This window comes from Morchella sextelata, assembly GCF_020137385.1.
Source record: "Morchella sextelata strain SCLS chromosome Unknown scls_5, whole genome shotgun sequence".
NCBI classification, from domain to species: domain Eukaryota; kingdom Fungi; phylum Ascomycota; class Pezizomycetes; order Pezizales; family Morchellaceae; genus Morchella; species Morchella sextelata.
This window is the reverse complement of record NW_025408620.1, coordinates 712,549-733,409: the sequence shown is the minus strand read 5'-3', so window position 1 is coordinate 733,409 and position 20,861 is coordinate 712,549. Positions and strand designations below refer to the sequence as shown.

General features: G+C 46.8%; 9 protein-coding genes across 9 annotated transcripts; 5 read left to right on the top strand and 4 right to left on the bottom strand.

Moving 5' to 3' along the window:
- Positions 1-455: 455 nt before the first annotated feature.
- H6S33_010709 (uncharacterized protein) lies at positions 456-2,128 on the top strand (the record flags this gene model as incomplete). Its single annotated transcript, XM_044842058.1, has 4 exons — positions 456-655; positions 775-1,892; positions 1,996-2,018; positions 2,093-2,128. The coding sequence occupies 4 exons, from the start codon at positions 456-458 to the stop codon at positions 2,126-2,128; spliced, it is 1,377 nt and encodes a 458-aa protein (XP_044696639.1).
- A 2,494-nt stretch (positions 2,129-4,622) lies between these two features.
- H6S33_010708 (uncharacterized protein) lies at positions 4,623-5,472 on the top strand (the record flags this gene model as incomplete). Its single annotated transcript, XM_044842057.1, has 1 exon — positions 4,623-5,472. A coding segment is annotated over one exon (850 nt), but the record flags the coding sequence as incomplete, so codon positions are not given.
- Positions 5,473-6,383: 911 nt separating this feature from the next.
- H6S33_010707 (uncharacterized protein) lies at positions 6,384-7,186 on the top strand (the record flags this gene model as incomplete). The annotated part of the gene is made up of 3 exons (XM_044842055.1): positions 6,384-6,659; positions 6,732-7,115; positions 7,169-7,186. The coding sequence occupies 3 exons, from the start codon at positions 6,384-6,386 to the stop codon at positions 7,184-7,186; spliced, it is 678 nt and encodes a 225-aa protein (XP_044696637.1).
- An 826-nt stretch (positions 7,187-8,012) lies between these two features.
- Positions 8,013-9,203, bottom strand: H6S33_010706 (uncharacterized protein; the record flags this gene model as incomplete). Its single annotated transcript, XM_044842054.1, has 2 exons — positions 8,013-8,203; positions 8,276-9,203. 2 exons carry the CDS (start codon positions 9,201-9,203, stop codon positions 8,013-8,015), a joined length of 1,119 nt encoding a protein of 372 aa, XP_044696636.1.
- A 1,547-nt stretch (positions 9,204-10,750) lies between these two features.
- On the bottom strand, positions 10,751-11,107 carry H6S33_010705 (uncharacterized protein; the record flags this gene model as incomplete). Its single annotated transcript, XM_044842053.1, has 2 exons — positions 10,751-10,878; positions 10,948-11,107. 2 exons carry the CDS (start codon positions 11,105-11,107, stop codon positions 10,751-10,753), a joined length of 288 nt encoding a protein of 95 aa, XP_044696635.1.
- A 2,387-nt stretch (positions 11,108-13,494) lies between these two features.
- H6S33_010704 (uncharacterized protein) lies at positions 13,495-15,363 on the bottom strand (the record flags this gene model as incomplete). The annotated part of the gene is made up of 6 exons (XM_044842052.1): positions 13,495-13,836; positions 13,892-14,340; positions 14,414-14,571; positions 14,627-14,982; positions 15,038-15,249; positions 15,333-15,363. 6 exons carry the CDS (start codon positions 15,361-15,363, stop codon positions 13,495-13,497), a joined length of 1,548 nt encoding a protein of 515 aa, XP_044696634.1.
- A 705-nt stretch (positions 15,364-16,068) lies between these two features.
- Positions 16,069-16,440, top strand: H6S33_010703 (uncharacterized protein; the record flags this gene model as incomplete). The annotated part of the gene is made up of 1 exon (XM_044842051.1): positions 16,069-16,440. One exon carries the CDS (start codon positions 16,069-16,071, stop codon positions 16,438-16,440), a length of 372 nt encoding a protein of 123 aa, XP_044696633.1.
- Positions 16,441-17,468: 1,028 nt separating this feature from the next.
- Positions 17,469-18,269, top strand: H6S33_010702 (uncharacterized protein; the record flags this gene model as incomplete). Its single annotated transcript, XM_044842050.1, has 2 exons — positions 17,469-17,643; positions 17,698-18,269. The coding sequence occupies 2 exons, from the start codon at positions 17,469-17,471 to the stop codon at positions 18,267-18,269; spliced, it is 747 nt and encodes a 248-aa protein (XP_044696632.1).
- A 1,228-nt stretch (positions 18,270-19,497) lies between these two features.
- On the bottom strand, positions 19,498-20,525 carry H6S33_010701 (uncharacterized protein; the record flags this gene model as incomplete). Its single annotated transcript, XM_044842049.1, has 4 exons — positions 19,498-19,513; positions 19,569-20,275; positions 20,340-20,431; positions 20,501-20,525. 4 exons carry the CDS (start codon positions 20,523-20,525, stop codon positions 19,498-19,500), a joined length of 840 nt encoding a protein of 279 aa, XP_044696631.1.
- Between the last annotated feature and the right edge of the window lie 336 nt (positions 20,526-20,861).

The following is a 20,861-nucleotide window of genomic DNA, read 5'->3' as shown; positions in this document are numbered from 1 at the left end:
CTAAGGATCGCATGGAGCCTCCAACCCCAGCCTCTGCAGATAGGTACTGGAGAACATAGACATGTGCAAAGGGTATCTCCCATGCAATTCGTAGAGCAACTCACAGCTCCTGCCTTAAGCTCAGGAACCGCGGTTTCCTTTAAATTGTTGATATCTATAATTACGTGGTAACACATGCAATGTCATCGTGGCCGCGGAATTAAATGTGCATGTGCCAGGGGATTGGGAGGAAAAAAAACCTGATGCAACTAAAATTTCCGACGATTCCTGAAACCCCATCAAAACCAAAACTAGTGGGTGCGTAAGTAGAGGTAGCTCAATTACTTCCCAACATTTCAACCTTTATCTGGCTTTCACCCTCTATCCCTTACATGAGATAGCCTCAACCTCAACTCTTATCAATCGACTTTGCTCTTCTTTTTAGCACCTCTTATCCTAAGTTTCCTCTATTTCTTATGCCACTTCCCCCATCAGCCTCTTCGTTGCTGTTCGGTTCATCTGCTATCGTCACCGCTACTACTACAAGTACATCCACAGGCAGTGCCATTGCTTCAAGGAGACTCGCCCAGTTATCGCGAACCCTCACAAGTTCAGCAAGAATGACGACTACTCCTACTCAAAAACACAGGGTGACCGTTGTGGGGTCTGGGAACTGGTACGGGCTTTCTTGTATTTCTATCCTCATCCCAGAATGAGCACCTGGTCCAAGGCCACAAATACGATTAAAACAATGTCTCATTTGAACGAAAGCTGATTTAATCGAACATCGTGAAGGGGGAGTGCAATTGCTAAAATTGTAGCCGAAAATACCAAAGCTAACCCTGAGCTTTTCCATCCGGAGGTTAAGATGTTTGTATTTCCTTGCTATTCTGAAGTTTCCTTGGACTTAGACCTGACCCGGACTTTCTCGGAGGACAGGTGGGTGTATGAAGAGAAATACCAACTGCCCTCAACTCATTCTGCCTATGATCCAGCCAAACATGCTGAGCCCCAAAAGCTCACAGCTTTAATTAATTCCCTTCACGAAAACGTCAAATATCTTCCTTCAATTCCGCTACCCGATAACATTATCGCAACACCAGATATTTGTGATGCGGCCTCCGACGCAACTCTGTTGGTCTTCAACGTCCCTCATCAATTCGTATCAAGCATCTGTAACCAGCTTAATGGGACTTGCCTTCCATATGCCCGTGCGATTTCATGCATTAAAGGAGTAGATGTGAGCCCCGAAGGTATCTCACTATTCTCAGATACCATTGGTAGGCGACTCGGTATTTACTGTGGTGCGCTTTCCGGCGCAAACATTGCGAACGAGGTTGCTGCTGAGAAGTTTTCTGAGACTACCATCGCCTATAACCCCCCGACAGGTCCAACTAAAGACTATCCTAATGGCCTTGAAGAGGTCCCGAAGGAACTACCAACGGTCGACCATACACTCTTCAAGACCCTCTTCCATAGGCCCTACTTCCACGTGCGCGTTGTTTCCGATGTAGCTGGTGTCTCCCTCGGCGGCGCGTTGAAGAATATTGTCGCAATTGCTGCTGGCTTTGTTGACGGTCTCGGCTGGGGTGATAACGCTAAGGCTGCTGTAATGCGTGTTGGACTTCTTGAAATGCGTAAATTCGGCAAGATGTTCTTTTCTGAAAGCTGCAAATCGGCCACCTTTACTGAAGAATCATGCGGTGTTGCGGATCTGATCACCTCGTGCAACGGTGGTCGAAACCACAAGTGTGCTAAACTCAGCATTCAAAAGAATAAACCTATCGAAGAAATCGAGGCCGAGGAACTGAATGGGCAGAAGTTGCAAGGGACCAGCACCGCAAGTGAGGTCAATGAGTATTTGAAACGTAGGGGACTTGAAGCTGAGTTCCCTCTGTTCACCGCTGTTCACCGTAAGTCTCTTCTATCCCTTTCCTTGTGGTGAGTTCGGTTGTAAAAGGCGAACAAGCTGGGCTGTTAATTGCTAACCGTTGTGACCTTTACCTAATGGAATAGAAATTCTCAAGGGTGAAAAGAAGGTAAGTTCCCTATTTTAACCGCCTGTCGGCTCTCCGGGTGATGGATGAACTGCAACTGATATGCGGCAACACAGGTCGAACACCTTCCTGAGCTAATTGAGAGAGTGTAAAGCAATTTTGGGGGTATAAATCCTGTAGAGCGGATAATTTCACATTAAGCTTGAGCTTTGGTTTCTTTTTGCGTGTTTAATTTTTGTACTTTTCAAAGTAGGGATTGCGGGGTTTTGAGCATAAAAAATAAAATACGGTGATACCCATGATGGATGATGGAGTATTTAAGATAGGGGTCTTGCTTATAGTATCTCAGCACACAAAAACAAGGACGTGACGGAAACGCTATGGTTACTACATGTATGTGGAAACCACAATACTACATTGCGCAGTGATATCGAAAAGAATCCTTACCAGGGAATATGTGACGTCGAGTAAGTAAACTGTAGTTACCAAACTGCAATCAAGCCAGTACTCAATTGCCATATCTCAATAATTCCCTGCTGATACTATGAACCTTCAAGGTTGGAATATAGCACGTTGCCAAGTCTACTAACTAGTAACATGTCAGAGGTGATGAAAAGGGCACTGGTCTCTCTAAGATTCTCAGGACTATTCTGTGTTTTATCAGGTGTTAGCTCTCGAGATCTCTATTCTGTGAGACGTTAATCCCATATTCTCTAAGGCTTCTTCACGACCTTCTCTCGCTGCCACTATGAAGGAATAAATCAAAAAGCGTATTAGACAACCTTCACCCCTTACTATCTTAAGTCTAAAAGCTTGAAATTGAAACGGGCTTCACTGACTATATATAGACAGTAAACAAGTCTCTGTTATTCTCGTTTTCGTGGGTGGCTCATCTAATATATATAAACCAAGAGTAATTTGGTGGAATATCGCGCCTAGCTAATCTATATCCTCTGTTGTCCAAACTCGTTCTATTGCTAGACTGCGTATTCAGTTTCATGAATCGACTCTCTCCCGATACTCTGAGTAATTCTTTGTCCGTCCTAACCGGTAATAAGAATTATTTCTTGTCACGTTGAAGAAGACTGTACATCTTGATATAGGTGAAACAATATGGGGAGCCTATGTACCGAAAGCTCCTGTTGTTCTAGACACCCCGGGACTAACATAGGTACACACATGTAGTAATACTCCTAATTCGGGCTTTATCTCATCCCATAGGCTGTACAGAATATGTGAGAATATAAGTGGGCACGAGACTACTACTCACAGTCCAGCCAACGTTAACAACGCTCTTGGTCATTAACACAGTATCGATGCCCTAGATCAGAAACGTCGGCACCAACAAGGAAAACTGTTTACATATTGATTACTACTGAGATATGGCGCCGATTTTCTTTTTAGCTCATACCTAGACTCAAATTTATAGCTAGCGGTTGGGTTTGAAAAGCCCTCAATGCCCAAACAGGAAGCCTTGCGAGTATTTTTTTGCTTTTAGGCCCTTCTGAAAGAGCCCATTTAAGGGGCTATGGAAATATCTGTTTCTTTAAAGGGTTTCGTTTCTCAAAGTTTTTCTGTTTATGGAGCGTGTGATTCTAATAAAGACCCTATTGAGAACTAGATGCGGTAAGTACCAAATAGTTGTCTGGTCTATCATTGGTTCTCTGATACAACCCTAACCCTGATAAATCCCTATAAGGTTCTCAATAAGACTAGCGTCCAACAGCCAAATAAAAGAAGCCTGAGGATTTTGACGGAGTGTGAGTTCTTTTCTGGGTTTAAGGAGTTATCATCCATATCAGCGTATAATCTAAGTATGTAGCTATGAGCCGAGGTTAAGGATTTGGTATGAAGTTCGTTGGGATAACTCGTTATAACAACAAAATCCTCTCCTTGTTAATATCCACATCACCAATCATTTGTGATCGGTTGTTTCTTAGCAGTCCAAGTTGTGCAATCTATATTGGTACTTTTGGACCTATCGAAAAATTTAATATAGACCTTTTAAGGGCGTTCTAATACTCACAAATCCCTTTTTTCGGGTCTATTGACGTGGATTTTAGAAACATATCTTACAATGAATCTCTAGTTGTTTTATGGCATTCTTTGATTGCATATATATATCTTTCATTCTCCCCAGTTCTCAACAACGGACAGTCTCTAGCTTGCCACCTGTAAAAATGTTCACGGGGTATTATCGGGTTTCTCTTTATCCAAACAACAAGAACCACAGACAACCTCTCACACTTCTCTAGATTTCAAATTCTCAATGAGTAGCAGTAGTGATACTTTTTCAAGCTAACAGTGCTACTCCTTTTACTAAAGCCCAAGATATGCTGGAATTATAACACTTATAAGAAACCTAGAGTCCCAGCCTGTTTAAAATCCTCACTCACTCAGAGCATTCCGAGTTAGTCCATACTGAATACCCTTTGATCAGTATCGTCCAGTGTTCTAATTGTTATATTATTATCAAAAAAAAAAATGAAATTCACCAGTGTTTTTGTGGCTTCGGCCACGTTCGCAGTCCTTGCTGCGGCACTTCCCAGCCCCAATCAAGCGTATGAACTTTCTTTCTCTCCTTAAGGTGTCTGTTGTTATTTTAGGTATATTAAAGGCTGACTATTTGACCCTTCCTGGATATAGAACTGTGGCTCGCCGTAATGCAGAGCCAGAAGGCGTCACGATCTGGGGTCGTTCAATATTTCAAAGACGTCAACTTGCGGTCCGTATAGCTGAGGCCGATGCCGATCCAGGTTGTACCGGCCCAGTCTGCGTATGCAACAGACCCGGATCACCACCATGCTTCAAGAACAAGCGTGGGGAGCTTCAGTTCGTCCGTGACGCTATGCCAGAGCCCGTGGCTGAGGCCGATGCCGATCCAGGTTGTACCGGCCCAGTCTGCGTATGCAACAGACCCGGATCACCACCGTGCTTCAAAAACAAGCGTGGGGAGCTTCAGTTCGTCCGTGACGCTATGCCAGAGCCCGTGGCTGAGGCCGATGCCGATCCAGGTTGTACCGGCCCAGTCTGCGTATGCAACAGACCCGGATCACCACCGTGCTTCAAAAACAAGCGTGGGGAGCTTCAGTTCGTCCGTGACGCTATGCCAGAGCCCGTGGCTGAGGCCGATGCCGATCCAGGTTGTACCGGCCCAGTCTGCGTATGCAACAGACCCGGATCACCACCATGCTTCAAGAACAAGCGTGGGGAGCTTCAGTTCGTCCGTGACGCTATGCCAGAGCCCGTGGCTGAGGCCGATGCCGATCCAGGTTGTACCGGCCCAGTCTGCGTATGCAACAGACCCGGATCACCACCATGCTTCAAGAACAAGCGTGGGGAGCTTCAGTTCGTCCGTGACGCTATGCCAGAGCCCGTGGCTGAGGCCGATGCTGATCCAGGCTGTACCGGCCCAGTCTGCGTATGTAACAGACCCGGATCACCACCTTGCTTCAAGAACAAGCGTGGGGAGTTTGAATTCGTAAAACTTCTATAACAAGTTTGACGCTTCATCTTATTAGTCTCCTATTTGTTACGGACTTATCTCTGAGATATTAATTTCCTTGGTGTTGTTCTTCTATGAACTTATCTCTTCTTAATTATTAATTCCGGTTATTGTGGGTTCTTAATATCCTAGTCGGTATGTCACGGCATACCTTTCTTTTTTTCTTGACGGGACTTTCTCAGTCAATATCTCCTATTACCTCGAGGTTCATTCCATACCACGAGTATGCGAATCAACCTCTTGTACGATGGAGAGCCGCTTTACTCTTCTCTTTCTTTCTCCTGTTCCCATAAAGGGGCAGTGTTGGAACCGTCGGTACATCAAGTGTTGAGGGTTTGGAAACTGTAAATGTTGGATGTGCGAATCAAGGAGGGCTGCAAAAACAGCAGGGGGAGGAGGAGGTTTCTGAGCCTCTCCCTTTGTTGACTAGTTAGCTATTTTGTATAGGCGAAATTGAAACCCCTGCGGTTGTTTTTGGCCCTCGAGCGTTGTAGCATCGTTCACAATATGACACCGGCCAAAGTCCGTGGATAGGCGAGTGATTTCCTGTGACCAACGTGCACACGTAGTTAGCTGCTGTGTTTCATTATCGAGAAGCGATAAACGTTTGAACTTGAGAAAGTTGATAATTCTTCCCCCAAAGATTGAGATGGGGGGAGGGGTTGATGAATGTGAGATGATGAGGTTCAATTGGTGAAGGTTGGGAGATGTAAAGTGGGATGTGGTTGCGTGGGTCTTCTATGTATCTATGCGACGCGTGCATAGCCACACCAATGCGTCGTCCCTCTATCTCTGTCCTGTATTATCATTGACATTTATAGCAAAACCCTAATTTTAGATCCTGCAGCTCTGACTTTCCCAACAATTACAGCTTGACCACCAACCCATCAATTAACCCCAAAATGTCCTTCGACTACATCTGTCGTCCGATCGAAGTACCTCCTCTCTCCCATGGCCCAAACTTTGATAAAGATGCTATGTCTCTTTCAAGAAAACTGACGTGGATTAATGGCGAAATGTCGCGGATCTTATCGCTGCAGGAACAGGTTGGCGGGCGCAGAGATAGCGCGGAGTTGAGAGAGAGAATACAGCATAAGCTGAGAGAAACGGAGAAGAAGTTTGAGTGGACGGAGGCGGATGTGAAGCTGATACGACGATGGGAGGGAAGTGAGCTTTCTGTATGTATATATACCCAAAGCTACAACAAAAGCTCAAAGTACTACTACATTCAGCTCACCTCTACAATCTAGCCTTCACAACAATACACCGCTGAAAAACTCTCGGACACATTCTCAAAGCTCTTTACCCGTTTTCAGTCCTTCCAGCGAGTCTTGGCCGAAAATAACACGCAACCTCTTCCAGGTACTCCCTCAGTCTGTGGTTCTAGCGAGACGCCAGTCATAGGACCTCAGCTGCCTCCATGTGAATCGAGGATAGCCGATCAAAGAGAGGTTGAACTCCAGAAAGCAATAATTTTGCAAAGAGAGCAGGAGGTACTGGCGCTGCGAGATGGGGTAAAAGATATCAATAATATACTCAAGGCTTTGGCAGTTGCTGTTGGCGTGCGGGGCGATGAAATAGTGACGATTGAGGGAAACGTTGATGGGGCAGTGAGGGATATTATAGAAGCGTTGGTTTGCCCATTTATATACAAAATCAGATTATGAAAAGTAGCTAATCAGAAAAGCTCACACAGAGACGATGAACTACGGCACGCTATCAAGTTACATAAAAGGGCTAGGAATAGAGCATGCTGTCTACTCCTGGCCTGTACGATTGTATTTGCGGTTGTGTTGTTTGCGGCAGTACTCTTTCCTTACAATCTTTTAATTTGACTGATTTCCTAGTTAGATCATAGCTGAATAAACTTTGGCCGGAGGTTTCAACTATAGTAGGTAGTGGTTACGTTAGCAACTTATGAATTCAACCTTTCATGGAGCTAAGAGTTACTTTAAATACCGCGCAAGTGATTTAACCATAATGCAATGCTCAGAATCTAAGAGAAGCCTTTCAGTGTTTGAAACTAACAGATATACTACGAATGAAATTCCCTTAAACGGCCACTTCAACCAGTTTTTGCTTGATCCATTGATCAGGCACATGGAAATCGAGGCTCTCTATCTCCCCCTTTTCTGGCCCACTTATCCATTACCTTTTGAATATTTCATTTTCATTAATTATGAGAAAGAGTAAAAGTGAATCTTAAAATAGTTTTGTAAATATGGCGTGGTGATCTGTTTTATAATATTGGATTATCTGAATAAGTCTTTTATTAGTAGTTCTCTCTCTTTATTCAGCTACAACTCCTCTTTCATCCTTGATACCGTTGAGAGTAGAGTACATGCAGGTATTCTATATTTGCAAATATTATAAAAGACGAATAACAATCATGGATTATCACTCGCGCTAACCAACTATCCACGAATCATGGAAGATTTAAATTATAGACAAATATTTCAGAAAGCCCGAGGTGGTATCATATTATTGACTTCTAGCTAAGACCCAACTATTTCATACATGACACCCTCACATCAGTTTCCATTGAGTGAATGCAGCACCAACTTCTTGTATCCTTCCACCGCCTCCTCCAGATCCGAAACCATCACAAACTCATGATCGCTATGCGCAGTCGTAATGGATCCAGGCCCATAAAGGTACTTTTTATGGTCCCCCTTCAAATGCGGGATATCAGTGCCATACGACATTACCGCTGTCTCAAAACCTAACGTCATACCGCCGCATATCAGTCATTGTACACAATTTAATGTATGAACAGGGACATGGACCGTCTTACCCTCAACATCCGAATCCAAAACCACCGGATCATAAAAGAACCCCGAATAACTCCAATTCACCCCGCTAACACCCCCAAAATACCCATCAAGCTGCTCCTTGATCGTCTCTGCGTCCACCGCTAACCTCACCGCAATCGACGCATTCGCATACGGGCTCACCACATTCGCCGCCGTCCCACCCCTCACCAACCCATAATTCAGCGTCGAGTTCCCCAGCAGCGTGCTCGCGGGCAGCTCCACCCCCTCAAGCCCATACAGCGCCGTAATCAGCGCCTTATTCGCGTCCACCCCCAGCTGCGGATACCCGCTATGCGCGGCCTTGCCAAACGCCTCGAGCTTGACCGCTAGCGCACCCTTATGCCCCACCGCCAGATTCAGCTCCGTCGGCTCCCCAAAGACGATCGCCTCCCACGACAGGCCAAGGTCATTCGCAGCCTTCATGCCCGCGCCGTCGACCTCCTCCCCAACGACATACAGCAGCGCCACGTCCCCGTCGTCCACAGAGCCATCGGCAAGGAGCTGCTCCAACGCCACGACCTGCGCCGCAATGGAGCCCTTTGCGTCGTTGGAACCCCGCCCCGTGATGGTCCCGTTGGACGTGATCCCGTACGGGATGTACGGGCTCACGGTGTCCATGTGGGATGTGAGCAGCGTGCGGGCATTGCGGGAGCTGCCGGTGTAGGCGTAGATGTTGTGGCGGCCGTCCGCGACCTGCTGCAGCTCGACAGTGAAGTTTTTGGAGGAGAGGTAGGAGGCTAGGTAGGAGGTCGCGGCGGACTCGTTGCCGGTGAGGGAGGGGATCGAGACGAGGCCCTTGTGCAGGGAGAGGAGGCCGAGGGTGTCGTTTTGCGTGCAGCGGGATACGTGGGCGTGAGCGGCGGCTGCAATTGATGCGGTGGAAAGGAGGGCGGCGAGGGATATCTTCATTTTGGGCCTAATTGTCGTCCAATGCAGTGGATAGCGCTCGCTCTAGAAGAATGAAGAATGGGGGAGGAAAACTCAGAAGTGCAGCGGGATCAGACGATATATACCCTGGAGACTAACTACACTTATCTCCAGAGACATATAGTGACTAGGCTTCTAAACCCTCCAACCATCGTGGCAGGCCGGCATAGGACAGAAGAGCAATTGATATCCACATCTCCGTGCGAGTTGTTGGAGGTGCGCGCAGTAGCAGATCCCTGCTGGGAAGGTACATACATGTCTTCGGGGATCGGCATACATGTACAGCTACCTCAGGTACACGCATAGAGTGTCTTGGGCAATATATCGCCCAACCGCCTTGCCAATTAACGGACGGGAGGGAAGGAGAAGAAGAGTCGAGGTGTTCGAGATGTCGAATGTTTCTTTTTCTTTGTAAACCCCCAACTAACTATGAGATGATCCAAGGTCATCTCATGATGCTGTCGTGCAACGGTTCGTGCGTTCTGCGATGGAGTCTTCTTTTTTGTTTTACCTTTTAGCCTGCCTGCATTTGCGATATTTCGACAGCGGAAGAACAGCAGAGGCTCTGGTTACTCAGCGACCACAACTCAACTCTGCGCACCGAGACCACGGAACGGTTCCTGCGCTGCACCCTGAATGCCGAGCCAACGCGGATGTTTTCCAGGGCAAGGGGTAGCAGCTGTGTCTGCACTTGTCTGTGTCTGTGTGTGTCTGTCTGTCGTGGTCGATGCCAAACAACGTCATGGTGGAGCGCCCGTCTGTGCGAATGCTGCAGTACAGTTGCGCCGTTGTTTAAGTACCGGGAGCTACATGCTGTCCCCACCGACCGACCAGGAGGGCACGGACATGTCTGGAGGAACGTGTTGTTCTAGTCCTGTCCATGGTCATCGTGAGGTCATATTGGAGCAGGGTTCTGCGGTGCAAATTGTTCAACCTGCAAAGGGCATTTTAAACAACATTCCCAATATGCGATTCAGATACAGCAAATAACTAGTGGAATTCAGACATTTGAGAAAAGATTATGCCCTATATTACAACAGCAGGAAGAACAAATTCTTCAATCAGGACCCTTTCCTTCATGACTCATACAGTAGCAATTCCTTGCCTACGACTTATCCAGTGCCCCTGAGTTCCTAAATGCGCCGACCTAAAAAAAAAAATACAAAGTGATAAAGAACAAAGTGATAGTAAGCCCCCCAGTCCCGCGCCCAAACAATGAAAAAAATAACTCCCCAAAAGACCCCTGAATCCCTAAAGTACGTTTTTCCAGCCCTGACGAAAAAAGGAAAAAGAAAAAAGATCCCCGATATGACAATAAGAAAGTAGAAAAAAATGGCCCCGTAGCCGTTTCGTTTCGTTATATTTCGTTACGTAACGTTTAATTCGTATAGTAGTTTTCGGTAGTAGTTTTCGGTAGTAGTAATAGGATGTGCGTGAATATACACTCGTGAGATGTCCATCCGAAAGTACCGAGTAGAGAGAGTATTGTGTCTACGGTATTTCCGGACCGTGTTCGCGGCAGATCCCAATTAAACCATCAAACCCGCAACAATCACACTCATGCCTCCCACAAGGACAGCCACAAATCCAGGCGACATTCGGTGGTCGTGGGGCTCAGAGTGCATGTACATCTGTCGTAGCGATGGCGCCGACGAAGCTATTGACAAGCAGATGATAAGTCAGTTCCGGTGAAGCTTCAGGAATGCTGTTGGAAAGAGAAGCTTACTCAGATCCTTGTCGTTGTTCCTAGCTGGACTGCCGCCAGAGGAGGGCGTGCTGGCGGCGAGAGCTTGAAAGGGGTGACCGGCGATGACGCTGGCGATTGCGAGGAGGAGGAGCATGAAGGCGAGGGAGGTTCGCAGGGTGATGGTTCGTGGAGTGAACATTGTGGTGGTGGTTTGTAATGAGTTATTTGGGAGGTTTGGTTTGGTTGTGTGTGGTTAACTGTCAGCTGTTGGAGCAAAGTAGAAAGGTGGTCGAAGCTTTGTTCCTTTTTGTGTGAAGCAGTTTGAGGTGTAATAGGTAGATGAGATGAAGGGCCCCCCTTGGGTTTATATCTCCTAAGAACGTGGGAAATTGGACCCAGATAGGATAGGAAAGAAGAAAAAGAATATGTAATTAACCCAATTCCAAGACGCAGAGCCAAAGCAAGGTTAAGTTGTGTATGTTATGTGGTTGAGTTTTAACGCTGAGCTGTCCCGCCCTTGCTTGAGTTTCTTTCTTTCCTGCTTGCTTGCTTCAAGAGCGAACCCCCGGCACTTCAAGGGTCCGAGATCTGTCTGCAGGGTTCAACACACACCACACACGATACTTACATATGCAGCGAAGGAAGAAAAAAAAATTTATCTCTCAAATTGCTTGAAAATGGGGCCCGTGTGCAGCAGCAACAGTAGAGTAGCAGCAGTAGCCTTTCTCTCTTCCACTGCGGGGAAACGGTGGCTTTCGTTTCTATGCACTTGTCGCAGAATCAAGACAAGAGGTGCGACTGTACTTGCCTTGCTTTACCTCTAAAATTCACGATGATATCCGTTCAGTCACGTCACGCGCGCCCCCGACCCCGACCGTTGTATCAGTTTTTTGCACTTATGAGGCAAGCAAGCAAGCAAGCAAGCAAGATTGACCTGCGACTGCAAGTGCAGTATGTAAGGTTTGTTCGTGAAATCTCTCTTGGAGGTTATTATGGTGGTGGCGGTGAGGGTCATTCGACCATGGATCTTTACCTGTCTACTCTAGCTGGACGTCACCTGTCTCACTCCCACTGCTGCACACCCATCTTTGTCTTTATTACCCACTCTCTCGAGACGGTGCCCGGCCGTTGGAGTACGAAACGATCTAGATAGATTTCCAACCAGCACCTGCCGTCAAAAAAAAGTAACAGCCAGCAAGCGCTTTTCAGGGGCAGCAACTGAATTCGAAATCCTCAGGAACGTTTGATAAGGATGGCTCTACTAGCTGCACCTATTTTTACAGGACGGGGACGGGACAGGGGCTTGGGGTGGATGCTGTTGTTGTTTTTTTTCGCTTCCGAATGCACTTTATGGTGGTAACCTACCCCCCCTGTCGGCAGTGTTTGATCTGCTGCTTCGCAAAGGTTAAAAGCGCGGAAGGACCCGCAGGAAAGCTAGAGCCTCAGCAGCATCCACGCCCGACGGATTTACAATATCGACTTTGCGGTCTAGAATGGAGTTTTCTACATACCGAGGTAGGTCGCTCTAGCCAGGCCAGTATTGTGAATCTATCTGTAGGGAAGGTTCTGGCCTTGTAGACACGCGGTGGGAATGAAGAGAGTATTCATTCGCTCTGGCTGGCTGGCTGGCACTGAGATAGCAGCCGCCTCACAAGAGGTATCATTTCCAGTGTCCTCTCAAGGCCTCTCGATACAAAATCAGCTCAAGATGTAGTCTGAAGCCACATGTTTGGCCAAATTCCACAACCGTGGTTTCTCCACCACGCACCCCCAACGGAATTTGCATTTGTGCAAAAGGTCCACAATTGGGTGGTGGGATGGCGGTCCCTTGCTCGATGAGCAATAAAACTGCATGTCTCGGAAAAGATGCAGATTGTGTTGATATTCCCCCACTTATCAATATCGCGCGGGTTTTAATGGTGGTGACTACTTGAATATTGTCTAAGGCAACTGTTAAGATTTAAGAAAATCCCGGGGTACCTGCCTGTGTGTTCAGAGATCAACAAATAAATTATCTAGGACGTTGACTCGGTGGAATATATAACTAGGGTCGGGATAACCCAAGTGCATTGGTTTTTAAGCTTTGGGCGGTCTGGCATATGACAAGAACCTAAATGCATCGTCTAATTGTCCTACGGTTAGAGACTAGTTGGTCAAGGGTCCGAAACACTGGGAGAGAGCTTGTATTCCGAAGCATATTTGATCAATATTATTCAAACCTTTAGAGTTAGAGATTTGCGCCAAGACTAGACAAGCCTTGCTCTTAAATTGATCATTGGTTCTTGGCCTTTCTACTATTAACGCCTCGGGCAGCACCAGTTAATTATTAGTCACCCCATATTTGGACAAGCTTCGCAGCGCATAAAAAATGAGAGAGAGGAACGGGGGGGGCCGCCAGTTTTCACTTTATCCCATAGAAGAATTGGTAGTGAGACCAGTTAGATATCAACATCATTAGTCTTGAAAGGTTTCTATAGCGACACTAATATTCACGTCAACCTTATATATCTATTTCTTTCCTCAATTCCATTTATGTATCCTTCTTACGCCTATCCCTATACCCAACAACCATAATTAATTCTCCGCTTAAGCCTTAACCAACAAACTGTGACCGGTCATAGCCTCAGCCTGCTCAAGGCCCATGCAGGCCAGGACAGTTGGGGCAACATCACCAAGGACACCGTCCTGCTTCTTCAAGCTCCATCCCTTTGGCGCATTAGCCATGATGAATGGGACTTTGTTGGTGGTGTGGGAGGTCTTGGGGGTTCCCTCCTCAGTCAGCATCTCTTCAGCGTTACCGTGGTCCGCAGTGATGAAGAGAACATAGCCGTGCTTCTTGCAGGCCTCGTAGACGGTACCGATGGCAGCGTCAGTGGCGGCAACAGCTTTGACAGCAGCCTCGTAGACACCAGTGTGGCCAACCATGTCCTAGTATTATTAGTCACTGGGTTATTTCTGATCGTGTTCAAAGTGGCAATCTTACAGGAGGAGCAAAGTTGTTCATGAGGAACTCGAAACCATTCTCGGCGATACGCTCAGAAAGCTTGTCCGCAACAGCCTGCGCAGACATACTTGGCTGAAGATCGTATGTAGCGACACGAGGGGACGAGATCATGTCACGGACTTCGTTGTCGAACTGCTTCTCAACACCACCGTTGAAGAAGAAAGTAACGTGAGCGTATTTCTCGGTCTCAGCAACGTGGCACTGCTTTACACCCTTCTTTGCGAGCCATTCGGCGAGCACGTCGTCCATGCGCTGGGGAGGGAAAGCCACAAGGAAAGGATAGTCAGTCTTGTATTGGGTCATGGTGGTGATATAGATATCCTTGGGGAAGGGGAAGTCGGGGAGAGGTGAGCTGTCGACACCGAGGAGTTGAGTGATCTCGCGGACACGGTCAGAACGGTAGTTGAAGAAAAAGAGTGTGTCGTTGTCTGCAAGTGATACTTAGTGAGTGGTACTTGAAAAAATATTGGTATGTACACCATTGATGAGGAAAGCACATACCCTTGATTCTAGCAGACTCTCCGTTGACAATGATGGGCTTCAAGAACTCGTCATTTTCGCCCTTCTCGTATCTTTCCTTGATTGTGGCTACAACATCCTCAGAAGCTTCACCTTCGCCGGAAATAAGACCCTTGAGGGCAATCTCCACACGCTCCCATCTAAAAGGAAAGTCAGAATTTTCCTAGGTTCCGTTAATAGGAATAATTTCAATACCTCTTATCTCTGTCCATAGCATAGTATCGCCCAACTACTGTTGCTATTTTCGCAACCTTTTCCATACCAAGCTCCTTGATCTTAGCAAGGAGTGACTCCATGTATCCAACGGAGCTCTTGGGGTCTGTGTCACGCCCATCGCCGAAAAAGTGAATGTAGACCTCAGGGATCTCCATCTCTTTGGCAGTGGCTAGAAGAGCGTACAAGTGGTTCTGGTGAGAGTGAACACCACCATCGGAGACCAATCCGAGGAGATGAAGACGTCCATTACCATTCTTAGCGTGTGAGAAGGACTCCTTGATGTTCTCGACCTTAGGGAACTCTCCCCTCTTCATGGTCTGGTCGATACGGACAACCTATATACGTTTCCGTTAATAATCTGATTTGTTCTTAAGGTCATCGAAAACATACATCTTGCCAGACGACACGTCCAGCTCCGATGTTCAAATGTCCGACTTCGCTATTGCCCATCAAACCTTCGGGCAATCCGACAGCAAGAGAAGAGGCCTCGAGCTCAGTGTAGCCGTCGGCATTCGCCTTGAAAGCGTCCATGATCGGGGTTTCCGCATTTGCAATGGCGTCGCCCTTACCACCAACTCCACAACCCCAACCGTCAATGACGACTAGAATAATTCGTTCTTGTTAGTACTTATTACCTTGAGTAGATTTTTATAGTAAACAAAATCAAGCAAAGGAAGTAACTCACTCAAAACAGCCTTCTGGTCAATGTTTGCCATTTCTTCTATAGTTACTCTGTTCGCAAATCAATGGAACAATCAAAAACTCAAGGTGGGTATATCTGTCGCAATATAGAGGCGAAGAAGTAGAATCAAAAGAACAAGAAAAATTCTATAGAACTCTATCGGACGATTTCAGAGGTGAGGTGGGATGATGAGGAGAAAAATACAGAAAGACAAATAAGAGGGGCAATCAAACGTGGGATGTTTAGCGCGGGGTGTTTATCGGCCGCTTCCAAACCCTGCCAATTCTACTATGTACGTAAACAGGCCCCCTGTTTCGACGTCACCCCGTTCCGCAGCGGCCGGCCGACTCACTAAATACACTCTTTTCTGGATCAATGGCGAATCTGGTTCGATGGCGAATGCCCACTTATCGGTACAAATCGCAAAAAGTAGAGACTTTATAAAGATCACACGAAAAAAAAACTAGACTAGACAAAGAATAAATACTAAACAAGGAAAGTATCTAACCGTTCCGCATGAAGTAAAGAAAACAGATGAGTTAGTGCGGGTGAGAGAGCATGACCCTGCCCGGGCGAGGTTCATTCGCTATTGACCCAGAAAATACTGTACATACGTTACACAACCTCGTTTACTGATCCTCAAGCTCACGTCCTCCAAGAGCAAAGAGAGCTCCACGAAAACACCCGTATCACTCAACCTCGGTCCTATTCCCTCCTTAACTACACAGCCTCATTTGAAATGTCTACCGATGCCCCTGCTCCTGCGGCTTCCGAGTCTCCTGTCGCGCCGACATCTCTTCCGGCGAACGCCTTCGACTTCCTTCCCGACCTCCACGCGCTGCTACAACGCGTTTTCAACGATGAGCTTGACCCGAAGGATGTGGCCCACGAGTCTAGTCAAATCCGACTGAAGCTGGAGAGGGCAAGGGTCATGGTGGCCGAATTGCCTGACGTGGATAAGAGCTTGGATGAGCAGAAGAAAGAAATCAAGGAGCTTGAAGAGAAGATTGAGAGGCAGAAGAGCATCATGAGGGCCGTTTCACAGATGGACGTTGTGACTGAGATCGTGAAAAGGAGAGGGCAAGGGGAGAAAATGGAAATTGTTTCCTAAGCTAAAGCTTGAGGATATGAGCGCAAGGTGTGGTGATTCCTCGCCATACTTCGTATGAGGTTTGCAAATATCTAACAAAAAGCATTTGCTACCTACAAAATAGATAATTAATGAAACTTTCTCTTCAATATCTTCTATTCAAAGTAACCAATATCCAGGACATAAGACGTAATACACCAGTCTCTTCTGGGTACTCACGTCTCTCCTACCCAGTCCCTGTTTGATAAATTCTACACTTATGAAACTCATCGATTTTCATAATTGTGTAAAACCTCTATTGGATATTCGTGCACGGATGAGCTACCCAATAACAACCCGATCTACTACATTCTTCCGGGTCAATCTCTGCCCCGCTTTAAGGACCACCTGTATCATCTCCCAGACACTCACCGGTGGCATACTAATGAGTGATGTAATAACAAGTATTAGATCTACAGTTTTTCCATGTACCCTACAAACCGAGCATTCACATACAAATGTTTCTTAGCTGCTCGGGACGTAGGAAACGCTATATCCCGCTGAAAATCTATATTCTATCAAATGCAGTAGACTTTTCTGACACGGAACATTTAAGGATAAGCATAAAACATTATTTGAGGGCTGAAGTTGAGATATCGACGTTATCTAATCCATCATGTCAGGCTCCTACCATCTATTTCACGTGACTAAACTCTCAACAAGCTGGCCGGCCCTTTGCAGCACGGGGACTTCAGCCCTAGAGCACTCCAATTCCCCACATGCAAACAAGATTTCAGCAACAAATTGCCTCCCTTGGCGTCTCGCATGGCGATTTAAGTTGTAACCTGTGAGAATAAGCGATTCTTGGCATTGGTCATTACCGCCTCGTACCGAGCCATGTCATTACGTAGCTGCAATGCCATACCAAGTCCGAAGCTTGAGGAGCGGAGATCCGGGCGGGGGGGGAGATACCATTTTATATAGGAGCATTCTGAAAACCAATTTCTCCCAGCTTTCATCAAGACATCCTCTCTATCTTCCCATTGTAACCCTTGATATTATCATTCACAATGAGCGAAATCAAAGTCCTTGCGTTCGACCTTTATGGTACAATTCTAGATACCTCTTCCACCGACAAGAAGCTCAAAGAAATCTTCCCCTCGTCCGAGAGTTCGAAAGTTCACCATGTGGTTCAACAATGGCGTAGATACCAGCTTGAGTACACCTGGAGACTCAACTCCATGGGTATAACATCTCTCTTGTTCTCTCCGTCAGACCAGTAGCTTATTCCAAGCAAAGGCACCTACAAATCTTTCGACGAGGTGACCCACTCTTCGCTCTCCCATGCGGTCAAAGAGAGCGGTATCTCTCTGTCCAAAGAGCAGCTTGAGGAGGTGGTGGCTTCATACAATACGCTCTCCCCATACCCAGATGCGGTGAAGCTGTTCCAGGAGCTTCCTGGGCATATTAAAGCATTAGTCTTCTCCAATGGGTCTCCACGTATGCTCTCCGATACCTTTTCGGCTTCCGAATTCCTAAAGAATGTCAACTACTTGTCTGTGGACTCTGCAAAATGCTTCAAACCGGACCCTAGGACATACCAGCTTCTGGTGCAGCATCATAACATGCAGGGAGAGGCAATTGATGCAAGTGAAGTGTATCTTGTGAGCGGGAATCCGTTTGACATTGTTGGTGCTGCTGCGGCAGGGTTGGGGACGATCTGGATCGATCGTGCTGGAAAGGGATGGCAAGATGGGTTGGGAGTACCGGCACATTCGGTCATGAGTTTAGAAGAAGTGAAGGGTGTTGTGGAGAAGTGTAAAGGAAAATCAGCAGGCGCGGGTGGAGACCCTTGTTGCGGTAGAGGGTAAAGGTATTTTTCCTCCTCTCCCTCTTATCTCTTCTATAAATACTCAATGTTCGTGGGTTGACTAGATATCGGTTACAAAATTGAGATCCCAAAATTTCTTTACCTTGTCTTATCAAAACCTAAGTTGATTTAACCTCATGTACAAGTAGTCGAGCCAGAAATCTCTCTATGTTGAATCTGAAACCCTCCGTTTTATTGCGAAATATGACTTTATACCTCCTATTTTCGACCCACTGAAGTTGACAGCCAGGTCCAAGTATTAAACGACCCGCTCTAGGTTAGTCCCAAGAAGGACAAAAACCATAAACGCTATTCCCTCTAAATGAACCCTGTAGAAAGGGGGAGGACAATGATTATCTAAAAGTTGTAAACGAAGGTGTTGTTATTATTATCAAGCTGACAGTTGAGAGAAATACACATCTAGCCATATTCCATACCCTTCTCAAGGCCCATCGGTGATAGCCAGATAACGGTGTTTAGTGACGAGGGAGACAACTTGATTTCTATGACACCAAGCCCCTTAAGTTTGCGGGGGGTTTTAATCACACATTATCACTCGCCCCTACTATCCCTCATCCCACACCAAAGATCGAGATTAGAAAAATATAGATACATGTATGTACCCATATGTACGTATAGCAAATTGAAGTGCAGTTTTTGAAACCACATGCTGGAAGTTTTATAGCTATAGGCAGAGTGTCGATCATGATATATCACTCGGTCTAGATATAACGGTCTTTTGTGGGCTTAGGACTAGCGATACTACAGTGCTGTGGTAGTAAAGGATATTTCAGGCCAGTGAGATGCTGATCATTTCTATCTCAAAAACCCGGGACTAGCCCCTGTTTATAATTGAGTACCCTATTTTTAACCGCTCCTACATAACGTGTGTTCGTCAAAATATAGAACGCAGCCACGTATCATACCAGGGATTCACGACAGTAGCTCAGTTGGATATGAAACCTTTTAGAATTGGAAAGTTTTCTACAATAAGACTAGAAAAGAAGTAATTGCGGCCAGTACATAGGTTACCATATTAACGAAAAATATGCCACTGGAAACAAGAGCAGAAGCAAGAAAAAAAGTGCAAAATAAATAAGCAAATAAGTGGATGTGTAGTTGATAACTCCCGCGTCTATTTCCGGTATGACCTCAGATAACTTTTTTTGTTCCTTCTCATCATTCCTCGCTCTCATGCAGTCATGGAATCGTGTAATTGGGTTGTTTGTTTACATGAAGTCGTCGCTGTAGCCACAATCAGTATCAAATTTTGAATCACGGGAAATGACAGAAGACTTACTCATCATACGCGTTATCTGCATGGTAGTCTGTTGTGTCAAACTTATCCATCTCCTTTCCGGCCGCCGCCAACGCAGTCTTTTTAACAGTCTTCTTTTTACCGCCCTTCTCTGCCGCCTTCTCCTCCTTCTGCCTCTCGTTGGCCAAGGTTGTCAGACCACTGGCCACCTTCCTGATCTGTTCACTGGGCATATCCTTTGACAACTGCCTGGCAAACTCCTGCAAAAACAGCGGGTAATGCGCCTTCTTAGTGTTAGCAGTGAGCAGTGGCACAAGCACCTCCCTCAGCTTCAAAAACGAATCCTTTGTCGTTGGGTTGAAAATTGGCAGCGATCCCAGGTCAATGTTCTTGGTGGGATCACTGGGGTCCGTAAGACTGATCTTCTTCTCACGGTTCCCAATGCCCGACCCAGCACCGATACCAACAGCGCCAAAGAGGTCGACAGCGTGAGCCATATCCGACTCCTCCTGTCTACGGCGCTCGCGCTCCCTCTTCTGTGCAGGGGTCTCGTTCTCAAGTTCCTCGAGCTCGCGGGCGGCCTGCTCGGCAGCAGCAGCCTTCTCGGCTTGTCGCTCGGCGATGCGCTCGGCCTTTGATTTGTGGTTCGCAGCAGCTTCGGCAGCGGCCTTCTCGGCGGCGGCCTTTTTGGCGGTCTCCTTCTTGCGCTCCTCCTCGGAATCTTCGGCGGCGTCCCAGGAGTCGAGGACCTATAAGGGGAAGGGGAGTGAGTCAGTTTTGGGAAGCTCGAGAAGGGTGGGCGGAGCTAGGTACATCATCATCGTCCTCTTCGTCGTCCCACTTCTTCTTTGGCGCGATACGGGGGACAGTGCCGACTTCTTCCTCGCCGCTCTCGGCCTCATCGTCTGTGATGGCGCGCCGTTAGTTTGAGGGTCAGAGAAGCTTTAGGTGATCGGTCAGTCAGATATACATACCCCATTTGTCCTTTGGTGGAGCCATGATTGTGGTTTTTGTGTGTTTGTATGAGTGTGCGCAAAGAAAGGCTGTTAGGAAAAAAAATGAAAAAAAGTGAAGCACAAGCAAATGAGTGAGATGAGGTTGGTAGGTGTAGCGAGACTGAAGAAGAAAGGAGGATCCCTTTTTTTCTTTGAGGCTGGAGATGCCAGTGAGGGGCAAGGTGGGGTGGGTGTGGCGTGTGGCTAGAGTTAGAGTCAGATTAGCAGGTAGGGTAACGGCAAACAGAATCAGAGGTTCTCACTCGGCCACTCCCACTGGCTGGATTGGGGTGGGGGCAGGTACAATGGCACAAGCGAGCTGTCTCGTTCTTTCATTGGC